Here is a 15,790-nt window from a genome sequence, read left to right on the forward strand (position 1 = left end):
CTTGGCGGGATCAATTTGGATACGATTACGGGATTAGGGCACAACCCCAGGACTGGGTTTTGGAACCAACGACGGATATATTGTCCGTAATGCGGAGTGTTAATGTTAACTTGAATCGATCGTATTCATAGGTCACTTGGGTCTCTTGGTTCACTTGGGTCAATTATACTTTTTCTAATTTTCTCATGGTGGATCATATAATTATTTATCAGTCCAATCACCCACTAGAGCCCTCCATTTGGAAAACATGGAGATGAATATCTTTTTACTTGTAGTACATATCAACCACTCACAACTTATCTATTGGACACTTAATCTCTCTCTCTCTCTCCTTTTCTAATTTTCTCATGGTGGATCATATAATTATTTATAATATATTTATATGCATAAATTATATATATAATTTAAATGTTGGAGAGTGATGAGGGCGCTTTTTGGAGGGATATTTCCAATTGCAATGAATCTTCTAATTGGAAATATGGCCAACTTTGGTTGCATTTCAGTTACAAAATGTAGTTCTAATTACAAGATTTGGACCATGCTTTTACACTCATAATTCAACTGTGACAACAACAATCGTAGCATGCCCAATTTCAAACAAATAAAGAGCCTAACGTAACCACTTTCTTAGAGTCTCAAAGTAAAAGTCTACTAGATGAGTTAATATTGCAAAATTTGTTGCATTAATTAGATCTTCGAAAACCCTACGCATCTGATATTATAGAATCAAGTCTCTAAAAGCCTCTTACTTAGGGTTTGAAACTATACGAGTTGTAATTTTATAAGCAATTTTGACCCATTTAAGTCTTTGGTTCCACAAGCGATACACTTGGTATATTTGGAAAGTTTGGCTGAGGCCTACGAGGGCCAGGCTTGGTAGGGGTAAGGTGGCTTCGGCCTCCTCCATTCAATAAAAAAAAAAATTGCCAACAGGACAGTATCTTAAAGATCCAAGATCCTTTGTGGTGTACCATTCGCACAGTAAAATGTTAGTGTTATGCAGTACTTGATGGCCGCTATCAAAAAAAAAAAAGGACGATCATCTAATAATGTGCACTGTGTTTGACAAGTAAGGCCATTTTGTTTGATGGCCATCTATCTTTTGGTGGTGGCCTCAAGTGATACACTTTTAAGGTGCAAACTGAGCACCACAAAAGATCTGTGCTCGTTATGATAAGTATTGGAAAGTATCATGCAGAGCTGAGCAAGACTCGCTTCTTGGGGCAAGACCAATGAGTATTTGGGTGCACTTGCCACTCATAGTAGCTTACAAGCTTCTTCATTTCGTTGCCATCGAGCACAAAATCCCCCGGGCTCAGGCTCGGGTCCCATTGAAATCCATCCAGCTTACATCGGCAGTACAGGAGACCACATGATGCACCAAAGAAAAAAACTGGTGAGGCTCACCAAGACATAACCAAGGGAAACTTTCTTGAATGTCAGGGCAACTAGCATGTTGATGAAGATCCACTGAGACAGCAAGGATCATCAACAGTTCCATTCCACTTCTAACCAAGAAGATGTCCCTTTCTGAGAAATTTCATGCTATAAACAACTGGAGTGAAGCCAGCAAAGTATGAATGATTAAAGCTGGTACAGGAAAAGTTGCTGCATGAAAATCTTTCTGATCTTCACTTGGGGACGACAGAAAAGGCAAAAGCTGTTACAAGATCGATACTTTTCAATGTAAAACCAAACCACATTTATACAAGACTTGATCTTCGAATCAAGCCAACTGCACCAAACATTCATCCGCATTTCGAAGGAAAATATCAGCTCACCATGCCAATAGAATATGAAGTCCCAACGAGTCAATTTTTCGCATCAATGACCTCATCTACAAAGAACTGCACCTCTTCATTCTTTTTGCATTCTTATATACAGACAAGGAGAAAGAGATCATGTTGATTCTAGTTCTTCAGAGAATATCATTGCCCTTGAGAATGTTGTACTTGCAAAGAGGGCAGGTTGCATTCATCCGGAGCCATTTCACAATGCATGCGGAGTGGAAATGATGGTTGCATGGAAGTGCATGGAGTTCGGTTCCATCTTCATATGGCGTCAGACAAATACAACACTCCTGAAAAGGAGGGGAAAGGTCAGATACAGCAAAAATCTACCTGAAATCACACTGTTTTGAGTATATCAGAGAATAATAGGACAACCCATCCTCCAGAAGGACTGCAACATTCTGCACCAGACTGGTGATGGTGATCCAAACCCATTCAAGTAAAGCTATATTGCAATTAGTAGAATTTGGGCACACAAGCTGATAGGATTTATGGTCCACACATGATTATCTGTCAGACATAAGCCCTAACAGCTCCTGTAGTGCACAAGATGCAATTATAGATGCAGGAGGAAACGGGGTAGCAAGTTAATGCAAAGTCCAAGATGCTACCAAATATGCTCCAATACAAGAAAAATTGTCTGAAGGGGACAAGATTCAGAATGTTTTGTAGTACACACAGTCGACTGAAAATGCAGGTTAGTAAAATAAAAACTGCCGCACATGATCAGTATAAGAAACTCAAACATGAAATGCAATTTGTGGCATATAATCAATATTCAAATAATGGTAATAATCCAGAAGTTTACTGAATGGACATAAATACTCTGGTTTAGTTACAAGAAAACTGTAGAAGTGTAGATTCACAAATAATCAGTTAAGATACCATGAATGATAAGTCATAATTGACAAGACAAACAAGCTTTAGGGCCAATTCACAACTATTAGTGTTCTCAATCAAACATTTAAGTAGCAGTGCCAAGTGGTCCACACCATCCATACCGCATCACACTAGTAAAGTACTGCTAAATATATTGCACACCACCTTGTTTTCACTGTACCAGCACTGAGAGGCATATTGTTTTCACAAACTACTATACCATACCAACAAGGTACCGCACGGGTACGGATACTTCAATTCTTTCTTTATTGCACATTCTCCCTTGAGAAATAGAGAAAGTGCTGCTTCTTTAGAAACCTTCCCCTGCCCCACAAAAAGAAGTCACTCTGACAGATCATCTTCTTAGTCACTTATTTCAGAATTTTAATATTTCATACAAACAAAAAAAAAAAACAAATCCAAAAGTTGGAAGAAAAGATTGGGATTAAGTGCCCTGTATTTCCAATCTAATCTATGCCTACACGATCAACCTCTGATTGTCAACTTCTGAGAGAATGAATAAGAAATGTTTAATTGGCAAAATGGGAATTAAGTGACCTGACATAAAAATTCATTGAAGTCCATCATTATCTACATTTGCACCATCACTAATTCGATAGATATTAAAGTGAAACTATAAGCCCTGGACAAAGTTCAAGAGGAAACTTGAGATTTAATACTAGTAGGATCAAGATCACATACAGCTAAATCCCTAATAAGACAGCACCTTCACTAGCCAGAATGAACATTTTACAAGATGATCCTGCTAGACATAATGCCAATCATATTGGACTTCAGCACTTTCCTGTCACAAGCTCTTATATCAAGCTTGATCTTAATTGACTTAATTGGTGTTTTTCAGCCTCTGAAAGAGAGGAATGCCTGAATTCTAGATTCAAGTTACAAAGCTAATCACATGATTTACAAACTAAAATGGTTAAACAAAGGCTGGGTTGACTGCCCAAGCCCATATAGTCTAAGACAGACCCAGGCCTAACCCCACCAGACACCATGTTGAACCTACCAGAACTTGGCTCCTTGCCGCCACAAGCTCTCAGACAAAGTCTGACCTTCATTGGTGTTTTGCAGCCTTCGAAAATGAAATCCTTGACTACAGGTTTAAAGTTGTAAAGACAATTAAACTTCATCAGAGTCACTCGAGTTAGCTAATAGAAATGCACAATTAAAACTAAGAATCTCTATTAGTTCATGCTAGATTAACTAATATCTCATACACAAATATGTCAAAATTTAAAGATTCAACATTCTATGTTTTATGAATCAGATATGGAAAACTTGATGGACCCAACTATAAACCTCATCTAACCTGAACCAAATTGAATATGAATATTGGCTGAGGTCTGGGTGCTTAATTTAACAAATTGAATTATTGGATCTTTTTCATCTGGTAGCACAGCTTGACGAAAGCAGCAAATGTGACAGACCCATCCAAACTCTTAACCTGGATACAAAATGTCAAAGTCCAAGTTATGCCTGTACTAATCCCAACCTAGCCTCTTTCTAGCCTAATCTTGGTACTCATTTGCTATATTAAGATCTGCAAAATCCATGTATATGTTCTTCTACTTCAATATTTTTACATTAATTGATTATCTACAGAAAACCTACATGGTTAACAACTTCGTGTTTCTTGCATTAAAACAATCATTATTACCTGTGATGGCCATTATTTAATTCTAGCTAATGGGTGTGATTTTATTCACTATTTTAAGAGTTTGAATGATTTAGTTGTTCAAGCATGATGTGTAGATTTTTAAGTGATTCTCTAATTATTCCACCACTAGATCGAGCAAGAAAAAAGCCATCATGGCGAACTTAGTTTTCATTACTCTTATTACTCATGTCAATCTTTGTTTAGCATTTGGTAGGCTTGCAATGATACCATCTTTACTTACGAGATGATTAGAAACATAATCTCTACATACTTTGATTACATTTTTACAGGTTTTGTTCCTTAAAGAGCGAAGCAAGAAACCTCATCCATCTTCATCATTTGCTTGATTACTTAAACCTTGTGGAAGAAAGCATGTACAGACTTAAAATTCGAAGAAACCCAATGAAATTAATTTTTCGTACTGGCAATGTAAAATGCAATGCTAAGATGGGTACTGCCTGTTTTGACCTCCTCTAACCCTAGTTTGGGTAAAACCATTCAGCTAAACAAGATGAACAAAATAATAGATGACAATCAGTTAGAATTTAAGTTGAAAAATAGGAAAAAGATCTATAAGTAATTGTAAATATGATTCAATTAGGTGAGTCTCATCACAACTAAATCTAGCTTTATGGAAATTCTCTGTTTTACGCAAGTAACACACAGGTATGGATTTCATATATGCTATGGTACCTTATGAAGACACATACATTAATTTCAAGTCTAAGTAAATAGTAACATAATTGGCACAAATAATAAAATCACTTAATTAATCAAATAACCTTGTATCTGCATTTCCCTATTGAGGATTTTCTTAATAATTTGACTTTTCCTAGTTTTGTAACTTTAGCACTTTAAGGTACGGATAATTTCATATGATAAAATGGAAAGCAAAATAAGATACCATGATGATGCGCACCAAAATGATCCAGAAACAAAAGGCTAGACCTTGCATATGAGGCTGAGTGCTGAGGAATTATCCCCTTCTCTCATGAAAATAGTTAAAAATGGAGATGCATTAAGCAGCAATCAAGAGGCTAATTTTCAAGCATCCTGTTCATGTCCTTTTCTAGGAAAGGTAGCTGAAAATAAAATTACAAGCCCCTGAGACCTTAGAATTTTTAATTGATGAGCATGTTGGCCAGTTATTGGTTTGCAGTTGCCTGATAAAAGAACAGAACATGCTTTAAAAAAAAGGAAGGAAAACTTTAAACATCGCTGACAATATCAAACTGTAAACCCTCTTGTTAGCTCAATAGCTTCCCAAGCATATAAAAATTTCTTTTATATTATGTTCAGGTAGAAAAATTGCAGGTTTCCCTCTTCTTCTGGAAAAACATGACCTTGCGGAAAGCAAACACACCCAACTATAGTAAACACATCATTACTTTTTGAACATCTTATCACTCACCTTTTGGTAAAATTATTGGTTGAACATCTATCCTGAAGGATAGACACTAGAGTATGGAGCTAGCAGGTTAGTAGATACCCATTGTACAGAGATTGATGACTACTGATCCATTTATGTCTTCAAGACTTATCCATCTGGGTTTTTTCTTCTTTTAAGTGGCTAGTCTCCTCTATGTTTGTATGAGTTTCCATTTTTCTGCAGCAGATATTAATTCTTTGCCCATTGTCTTCTATCCTGTTATTGAATGGGATGGTTCCTGTTCCTTGAAAATAGCTCTTAATTTCTGGCCCCTTTTTACATTTTTCCTTAAGCAGTTTGTCTGTTGTGGACAGTAACTAGTAGGGCTCACTGATCCCCATCTTCTAGTGTTCTACACCTTAATCTTATGGAAAATAAAGGTAGTCTGATGTCAACTTGTAAATATAGACTCTGCACTATGACCCGAATGTTCAATTTCAAATCAACTAACTCAAATTAATGTTTCATTATTATGTTGAAAGGATTTCCTCAAAATAGGAAAGATGGAGACAGCATAAGCAGGGAACACCACCATGATGCAAATGATGTAACCATTGAAAAAAGCCAAAAAGGAAGAAAGCTAATCACAGGACATTCAGCAGGCTATGTATCTAAATATAGTATAAAGAGTATCTGTGCAGCCAGCTAAACATGGAGACTTAGCAAAGACTGACAAATAATGATGCCAAGTGTATCAATTTACTAGGATTCTAATGTGAAGAAATTGAAGAGGAAAATACGAAATTAAGGTCAATATAAGTAGAGGATACTTTACATAAAACTGATGCAGGCAAGGCTTGAAGGTCATGTGCTCAATTATAGGAATACCTCGGGTGATCTAGTAAATAACTACAACATCATCTTTAGAACTTATTTTATAAATAAGAAATTTTTCATATAACCCCCTCATGCTTTTAGGACTTTTAGAAACTCCTTACATTTTCCTCTCCTACAAATCTGCCTCGCAATTAGTCATGGGATTATTATTTTTTACTCTACTTTATCATCCATCACAACTAATGACTGAAAACATCCAGTTGCCATGTGATTCCTGATTTTGCCCTCTGATTTTGCAACAATAGTAGACCCTGACTTCTCTCAACACACCCAACCTCACTTCTTTTGTCTAACTGAAAGAGACAGCACCAAAACTTAGAGATCCCACCCATTCCCTAACCCTTCTTAGCTCATTCTCATATCCCTATTCTGCACATGTCTACATAATCAGAGAGAGAGAGAAAAGGGTACAGGAGCTGGATTGATCAAAAAAGCTCTAGACTTTTTACCCCTTTCTTTCCGCCACCCTTTTTCACTCTAAGTACATCAGGCCATCAACTATCATGATGAACTCTTCCAGTAGCACCAAAACTGCTTCATCGACTGATCTCTTTACTGACTCCATCTTTCCATAGTGGTGGAAGCAATCATGTATACAACAAAAATATGAACTTGAGGTTACTTCAATTTCTTTTAGAGCTAAGCTCTGATCCTTCTTATAGAAGTGACACCTTAATTATGCAGTTGAAGTTGAGTTTCAAGTTCAACATGGTAGATATCAATTCATATCATTGATCAATGGTAACCATACATGCTGGTATATAGAAGGGAGAGATAATGAAAGCTTGCCAGGTTAATATAAAACAGTTCTCATCTAGGACATGGGATTGGAAGGGAAAAGCATGAAACTGCAAAAGACTAAATAAAACATTGAAACAATCTATAGGATCTTGGGCAGTTCATTCTTTGAACTATATCTTCAACAGCATGTCCATGCCTTTGATTAATACCCTTTCCCTTTATTCTAAAATAAAAAAGAAAAATAAAAATGAAGAAGCAATGCCTTTTTTCCTACCAATCTCCTTTCTTCTGATCTGCATATATGACCTCGGATTATGGTTTCAGTCACAGAGTAGGTAAGGAGGGGAAGGGAAGGGGGGAGGGAAGAAGTGGGATGATTTGGTCCCCTCACCAATTGGTTAGAGCAAAGAAGAGCAGGTAGGAGAAAATGCAGAGCATAAGTTGTGGCAAAATCATTATAGTAGGAAAGCAGTCCTTAACCAGTAATTGGGTGGATTCTGTTAATGAGTTATCACTGAAGCATTTCGTTGGAGATGACATAATAGGGAGTTTATAGTAAATCATGAAAGCATAGGGTTTATATGAGAAATCCCATGTCAACACAATAAGATGCAAAGCATAGGAATGACCAACCTTGTCAATGTCTTGTCCATGTCTAGGTTAAAAACCTAACACTATGTTTTTCAAAGTTTGGAAAATATATAAAAGTTTAAAGATGCTGCCAACATCAGCCTTTGTACCATAAGTAACAAATTGAGCTTCAAGAACATATTAAACAAATGCATGCTTCTTTTTATGTTCCTGAGACGTGGTAGATGGTATCTGGTATCACCTCAATTGCCCAGTAGGAAAAAGTGGTTCATGTTGTAGTGATTGTTAAGCTTCAATACCAAGAAATACTTTTAAAGGTCTTCAAATGAGGTACAAACAAGAATATTGGTAGAAACATGCCAAATGAGAGTTTTACTCAAAACTTTCGAAGGCAGAACAAAGAAATATCATGAGAGATATGAATCCTTACCGCATCCTCACGTAATAAAACACGTTCACTTGTTGAAATTCCACTGTTATTTACAATGGGAACCATCAATCCTTCTTGAGTTGTCTTTTGCCCATTGTCAAAAGGCTCAGCATATCTGTATCTCGGAAGAATGCTAATATCTGCATCCGATGCACCTTCCTGTTGATTCACAAAAAAATGAATGAAAATAAGTAGCCATAGTGAGCTCTTTTGAATCAATTCTTTCTTGGTTGACTATCGAATCCTCCCACTCTTCTTACCTGGCCTGCCACAGCATAAAGAATTGCAATAATGCAAGGCAAGCAACAGCAAAGTGCAATCCCAATAATGCAGGCCAAAGCCACACAAAAGATCGCAAAGAAGACATCAAATGCTAGGAAAACTACAGTCAACCTGTAAAAGTCATGATGAAGAAAGATACAATGTTAGAAAGTAATTGCATATACAAAGAAACTAATTGTTTTTGGCAGGCGATCAGACCCTATTGACCACATTCAAAAGCCAGAAAATTCATTGACTAAAACTGAAGGGGGAGGGGGGAAGACGGAAAAGAGGAAGGAGAAGTGAAAGTGATTGACTGGTGGTATTGAGTTGCCTTTTTATTATATGTGAAAGATTAAAAATCTTCAAGTCAATCAAAATGAATTATTATAGGAGGTATTGCGAGCAAAGTGGATAAAACTTATTTCAACAGATGGAAATTTAATACATGTCATCTACATGCCGACATCCAAGATAAATTGAAAGAGAGAAAATATGTTGGATCTTTGTTTTCAGAAAGTCATCAAAAATGTGACCCCCATAAAGGTCATTCTGAGAAAAGAATGAAAAAAATGGTCCTTATCATATAAAAAGTTCAAAACATATCTTAACTAGCATCTCAAATAAAATTTGTAAGAGTCACTGAGAAACTTTAAACCTTTAAGAAACCTAGAGCACTATAGGCAAAGGTTCAATATTTATGATGGAATAAACTATAATCAGCAGTGTAAAACAATTTTGAGCACATGGTCTTTCAATAATAGCTGCCAGGAGGTGTCAATTTCTTCAGTCACCAGGCCGTAGGGCTCAGGACCAGGGTCCTAGCAGCTCTCAATTAACATCCTAAAAGCTTAAAACATTGATGGTAATCGGTGCATCTGCCAGACTATATAATCTATACCCCTACTTGGTATCTTCAAAAAGAAAACAAGAAGTATTTTTCAAGACAAACATTAAGCTTACCAGTAAAGCCTTGGAGCATTTTGTGAGAGAGTTTCACCACCAGAAATCACCCAATAGAAGCCAACAATCCACCACAGAAAGGATGCCATGGTATTGAGAGATTCACATCGTTTTGCAGCACTAGCACCAATCACCGTCGCACATTAGAATCGTAATTTCTAAAATGCAAAGAACCAGTACATATTTTAAGCACGTGAAACCTAAAATGTTTTGCCCAACCAAGAGGGGCAAATGAAATGAGAATAGGTGACTGAGATCACAAAGAGGTACATCATTCTCTTCCAAGGGAAAGAACTAAACGGATCATGAAATTACAACATCATACATATTAACATTTTCTTTTACTCCTCAGATTATAAATGCCACATGGACAGTGTTAAGTTTATCAAGTGAAAACACATATTGCAGCATATCAATAATTAATGGACACACTTTAGATTCCTTAATTTCATTCTTAGGAAAGAGTCTATGCAATAACTATTCGCCGGAATGGAATGAAGCGTTCAAGGAGTTCAAGTTTTGAGTCTGTTTCCTTAAAAGAAAAGTTCCAGTGAGTTCATAGGTTAACTTTTTTTTATTATGTAAAATTTTAGCATTATGTTATAATTTTATAAAATTTTCATATTTTTAATAGTAGTGGTGGAAGTAGAAATAGTTCAAATGCTTTAGCTTTGTTTAATGTTTTGGTCTGGCTAGTGGATGCCCATATATTAGAAGAATATCTTTATAAAAATATGTTTTTCAAGAGTTCATTAATAGATGCCCTTAGATCATAGACATCATCAATCAATTTTTCTTAAATAGATCACATGCACCAGTAATATTTCTCCAAACCCAAAGTTCCATCATACAACTAACCACTGAAATAGAACCAAATGCCCACAATACGATACATCTTTGTTCGAACTTGACGTCCTTAGTGTGATTGATCTACCCTTTGCTAAGCCTCAAGTACCCATTTTCTCATAAAGGAAGCTTTTTCTGTTTCAACAAACCAGAAGCAGGATCCCTGCATTTGTAATATCAGGAAACTTGTAGTTAGGTTGCACAGCATCTTTGTAATATCTCAAGAAACTCACTCTCACATGAGCTTCTCAAGTGTTTCCTATTTATTTTTTCCCTAAGAGATCCCCTTACCTGCATCCGCACCAACTCTGCTCCCACACCTGCTTCAGCTTCAGGTACTAAGATTTGGATAAACTCATTGTAAAATACTAATCAACAGAAAAGAGCAGAAAAATGGGGACATAAAATATTCAGTCATTTGGGATCAACCTTCTGCACGGCCATCTCAGCAAGCTCTGAACAAGAGCAATCTAACAGGCATAATTAGACACAATTTAACTGAAGATTAGACAGCATTTCAGGTTGAAGTATATTGCGAGCATATAATAAGTTTTGGAGGCATTATTTTCTTATCAAAATTTAATGTACATTCAGTCAACTACTGCTAGTTTCAAGATTTTTCTAGGTTCTTCTAGTCATACTTATAGATCATAGACAAATCTTGAGCTTTCGGCAGAAATTCTATTATACAGACTTGAGTGGTTTAAGGAAACTCCCCTGACATGCTAAGTGGCCTCCATATTATCTTTTTGCCCTTTCATTCATTCTTACCTCTGCATATTTCTCTCGTACATTTATCGTAATCCCCCAACATTTGGACCATGGAAATGGATCCAGTTTGTGAAAGTATATCAGAAATCCCAAAACATATAATCTCCATAATATTGATGCGAAATAAAAATATTACTTTATGAGATAGCACTATAAGGAAACTCAAACTCCAATTCATAACTGGTACACTTACATCGAATAAGACACTGTCCCTTAATTGGGCACAGGTTGCAGTCCTTGAATCCAAATATAGATATTTCTCTCCTATGCCACCTAACATTCTATCCTAACAAAATTGTTCTCTTCCTCCATAAGAAACTCAAGGGCAACTACAAATAAGTCCCGTTCTTTCTAATATCAAGCACTTGACTGTTGAGCTGCTGAAGAACTCCTTACATACTCCTATCAAAAACCTCCCCATTAGTGCATCATAGTTCATCAAACCATCTCCCCCAAATTTCTAACCCTAAAAACCCAATCCCTACTAAGGAATTTGCTTATTCAAAATTCTAATGCCACGCTTTCATATCATCATGCTTCCCTCTCTCCTACAAACTCACATATTGCTCATGGCTCCAGACTGTTAGCAGAACAATATCATTTAAAAACTAATAAATAAACAGCACAGGAGAGCACAAAATTCAAACTCTCCTCCCCATTTAAGCCCTTTCTTACTTTGGAATAGGTTAGGGCGGAACACTAGAATCTAACAACATAGCTCTTTATCTCAATAAAAAAATGGAAAACAAAAAACTCAAGAGAAATCGCTCAGACTTTCACATAAATCAAGCAAACCTAGGCACTTTGAGCTAACAATAATTATCATATAATTGAACTTTAAAACAAAACCCTATAAACCCTAACCCTAAGTATAAAGAACAAAATGAAAAGAAACCCAACTTTCATGAAAATTCATTAAATTTTGGTGAAATATCGAACCTCACATACCTGGACTGCTGACCTCTCCCCGCTCCGCCCTCCTCCCCATCCTCCTCGCTGTCGCCGGCATCGGAGTCCGACCGCGCCCTCTCCCCGCCGCTGCCGCCGGCCCCTTCCTCCAACCTGCGCGGCCGTGCCCTCCGCCGCCGGTACTCCGCCCAGACCAGCGCCACGTGGACAACGCACTGGACCGCGTACCCGGCGATCCAGACCCGGACCGGCGTGTTGGGCCGCTCGCTGGTTGTGGCCCCCAGCACAGCGACGGACACCGCGGCGAAGGCCAGGTTCCAGGCGATGTCGAGCGCCACCACCGGCCGGGAGTAGGCCCAGTCGGCGCGCCGCTCCTCCAGCTGCCGCGCCGCCGTCTCGCGCACCAGCATCGACGGGCCCCGCCGGCCCGCCGCCCGGCCCAAGATGGCCGCCACCCGGCTCGGCCTAGCCGTCTGGGCCGGCGCTCGGGCCGGCCCGAGCAGTGGCTCCGGGGAGACCGTCGCGGTCGAAGCCCCTTCTTCCATTCCCCTCCCCCTCTCTCTCCTCTCTCGGGACTTTCCTTCTTTGCCTCACTAATAATAAGCATAAAAGCGTGACATTCCTAACCGAAAGAACAGAACCAAACCCATAAAACGAAGTCTTATCTTTCCATATATATATATATATAGGATTCTTTCCTCTCTTTTTTTTTGTTGGTGAGAGGAGAGCTCTGGAACTTGCCTCTCTCTGGTATTTCCCTTGGCTTTCTGGTGGCATGTGGGAAGAACGGTAGCTGGGAATTGGGTTAGAGAGTGATCAGATTTTCGTTTGAGATTGGGTTAGAGTTTGCTGTTACTAAGATATTCGACCAATGGAACAGTTGAATTGGGCTACTCTTGGGCCCACATGAACTAAGACATTCCAGCTGGAGATAAGTAGTGAGTGGAAGAAGCTGTTTGCTGCATGTAAGAGGTTGGGGATCTAGGTCTGTTGACATAAATAATAATAATGTTTTTTTTTTCTCTTCTGATTGGTAGGTGATGTATAAATGTATTAACTACTAGCTTACATTTGTCAGGCTCCGACCGCTCGGTAGGCGTTAACGAGGCCGGCGGGTATCGAGACTTACGGAGCGCCAGGGGCCAAGAAAACCTCGGCTACTGCAAGGACCGTTGGAAAGCTCGTTAAGCCAGCCAAAGCAGTTGCCCCATCGATAAAAAAAAGGTCAGCCGGGTGTTTGCTAGTAGTCCTGTTCATGGGCCGGGCCATCCGGGTTACAGACCCAGGCTCGGCCCGGCCTGGCCTTCGGGCCTCCCTACCATGCCCACAAGGCCACGCCCAACCCTTTATGAGGCTTCAGGCTTTAGGTTCACTATCGGCTTCCTGACTTTTTTTTTTTAGTTTCTAAAAATGTTTGGAAAGATGCTAAATTTGAATAATATATCTTGCTAACAACCTACAAGACGTTTGTTGATGCCCAGATCCTGCTCGACGATGGTGGATCTCACTAAAGATCTGAAGATGAGGAGAGCACTGATCGATCTGTTGTAGTGGAGGGCGTTGATCGGTCCGCTGTGGTGGAAGACAAAATATCGACCTGCTGTAGAGAGCTGCGGATGCACATATGAAAAAGAGAAAAGCTCGCTGGATTTGTTCTACTCGGACTCTAGCTAGATAGATGATGGGAACAATAGGAGAAAGGAAGGAGAAGAATATGGTGTAGAAGAACCTGTATCCTCTCTTGCATACTTTCTTTATAGATATAAATAAAGAGGCTCTGTCCCATCGTAGTTGGACTTTTTAGAGTCCAAATTTCAGTACAAAACTACCACTTGGCCAGTCTTATCTAGATCAGCATAGAATAAGAGTTCTATCGAAATTGGTCTTTTGGTGTCTAGGCACTTTTTTTTAGAACAATTTGATAATCTTAGTTTGGCCCTAGATGGTCGATCTTCTTCTGGTCGGCCTAGTTACGGTCGGTCTTCTAGTCGGCCTGGTTCTGGTCAGCCTGCAACAGGCTAGCCCCTCCGATCTAATAGGTCCTTTGGTCTTTATATATTCTAGGATGAGCCATAACCATCCTTCCTTATGAGCCATAACCTCTTTTTTTATGTGAATTTTTTTAATTGTGGAGTTGTAACTAGAATATCTATTTAAAATTGCTTGCTATGTATCGACCGTTGATAGGTAAGTTGAACATAGGCCATATCGATGTCCATTATCCTATCAAGTTAAAATATCAATAACAACCATATAGGAAAAGTAAACAAAATATAAACAAATAATATAAGAATAAAAGAGACAGACCAGGCCTTCCCAAACCTAAGATAGGACCTGATCCGTACACTATGGACCTATTTTGGGGCTTTCTATTAGTCAGTCAGCCCAATATGGCCTTACATGAACTGACTCAGAACAAAATATTCCAAGTCATTTCTTCCTTTTTCCCAGTCAAAAGAGTAATGCTCAAACATGCTCGATGGGTGCTACAAGCTAAAGTTGTACTGCTTGTGGGTGATTCAACAACAGTCATCAGTTGGATCCAGCAGAACGTTGGTGGGATGGGCAACTACCACTTGCTGCTTCGGGACATTAGAGCTATGGTCTGTGGTAGGATGGCAAAGCATGTGTATAGAGAGGCCAATGGGGCGACAGATTGGTTGGCTTCCTATGTGGCCAACCATTCGGGGATACTCTTTGGGTGGGAGAGGAGGGGTACCTGATGCACTCCAAAAATTGTTATTTTTCGACTTTTTTGGCTGTATCCATACTCATAATGTATGATACATCCATTTTAGCCACACAAAAAAAAACAATGCTCGAACGAATCTCACTACATTAAGAAAAGCTAGCTGTTGAGGTTATTAGCATTGCAGTTCTAGATAAACATTAATTCATGGAGTTTTGACCATGTTAGATAATAACTTTGTAATAGTCAAAAATTAGTTTAGTTCAGAAGTGAGCATAAATTTTTTTTTATATAAAATCTTGTTAGTAAACAAATATAGATCTAGACCCAACTCGAACCCAAATATTTGTAGGTTGGGTATGGTTCAAATGACCTACAAGGTTTAAAACATTTTCTATGGATCAAATCGACCCGACATGATCATCTTCTGAATTGGGTCTAGTCTAATATCAAGATCCATACACGAAACTAGATTGGGTCGAGGCCGAGCATGCTCCAGTCCAATATGTCCCTTTTGCAGCACTATTGTTAGGCTAGCTAATATGATTGCCCCATCTAACAAGTCAGTCAGGTGTTTACTATTAGACCTATTCATAGGCTGGGCTAGTTTGGGTTTAGGTCACAGTTTGTCCAAAAGTCAAAACGATTTACTTGGACTCAAGATCAACCCAGCCTGGCCTTCAAGCCTCCCTTCCAAGCCTAAGCCTAGCCCTTAATTATGTTTCGGGCTTTAGACCAAGTCTCAAGCTTCCTGACCTTTTTTTCTTTCTTTTAGTACTAAAAAAATAAAAAATACTTAAAATGCAAATTTAAATAATTAAATTTTAGCAACAACTTAAAACATGTCTATTATCTCATTTCATTCAGATATCAACAATAACTATCAATGAAGTCTACAAATACATCAAACATAAAAAAAAAAAAAAAACAACATCGGGAAAAAAGCGTCGAGCTGGGCTTCGGTTGAGCCTTAGTCCTC

At 38.5% G+C, this 15,790-nt stretch overlaps 1 protein-coding gene across 2 annotated transcripts; it reads right to left on the reverse strand.

Annotated features, from left to right (window-relative positions):
• Window positions 1-1,479: 1,479 nt before the first annotated feature.
• LOC120108239 (E3 ubiquitin protein ligase RIE1-like) lies at window positions 1,480-12,847 on the reverse strand. Of its 2 annotated transcripts, none has more exons than XM_039121819.1 (5): window positions 12,153-12,847; window positions 9,597-9,716; window positions 8,633-8,765; window positions 8,373-8,531; window positions 1,480-2,080 (listed from the first exon to the last, which is right to left on the reverse strand). In XM_039121819.1, the coding sequence occupies exons 1-5, from the start codon at window positions 12,665-12,667 to the stop codon at window positions 1,919-1,921; spliced, it is 1,089 nt and encodes a 362-aa protein (XP_038977747.1). In that variant the 5' UTR covers window positions 12,668-12,847; the 3' UTR covers window positions 1,480-1,918. The 2 variants fall into 2 exon arrangements, with proteins under 2 accessions (XP_038977747.1, XP_038977748.1); XM_039121820.1 differs by having other exon boundaries at window positions 12,162-12,846.
• Between the last annotated feature and the right edge of the window lie 2,943 nt (window positions 12,848-15,790).

Source organism: Phoenix dactylifera, unplaced genomic scaffold (assembly GCF_009389715.1).
Source record: "Phoenix dactylifera cultivar Barhee BC4 unplaced genomic scaffold, palm_55x_up_171113_PBpolish2nd_filt_p 001234F, whole genome shotgun sequence".
Taxonomy (NCBI): domain Eukaryota; kingdom Viridiplantae; phylum Streptophyta; class Magnoliopsida; order Arecales; family Arecaceae; genus Phoenix; species Phoenix dactylifera.

Excerpts from the sequence above, each read along its gene's own strand:
- LOC120108239 (XM_039121819.1), bottom strand. The coding sequence starts at position 12,667 with ATGGAAGAAGGGGCTTCGACCGCGACGGTCTCCCCGGAGCCACTGCTC. Across the intron at positions 9,717-12,152 it reads CAGCAGTCCAGGTATGTGAG|TGCTGCAAAACGATGTGAAT; the intron begins GTTCGATATTTC and ends GATTGGTGCTAG. Across the intron at positions 8,766-9,596 it reads AATGCTCCAAGGCTTTACTG|GTTGACTGTAGTTTTCCTAG; the intron begins GTAAGCTTAATG and ends TGACTTTTACAG.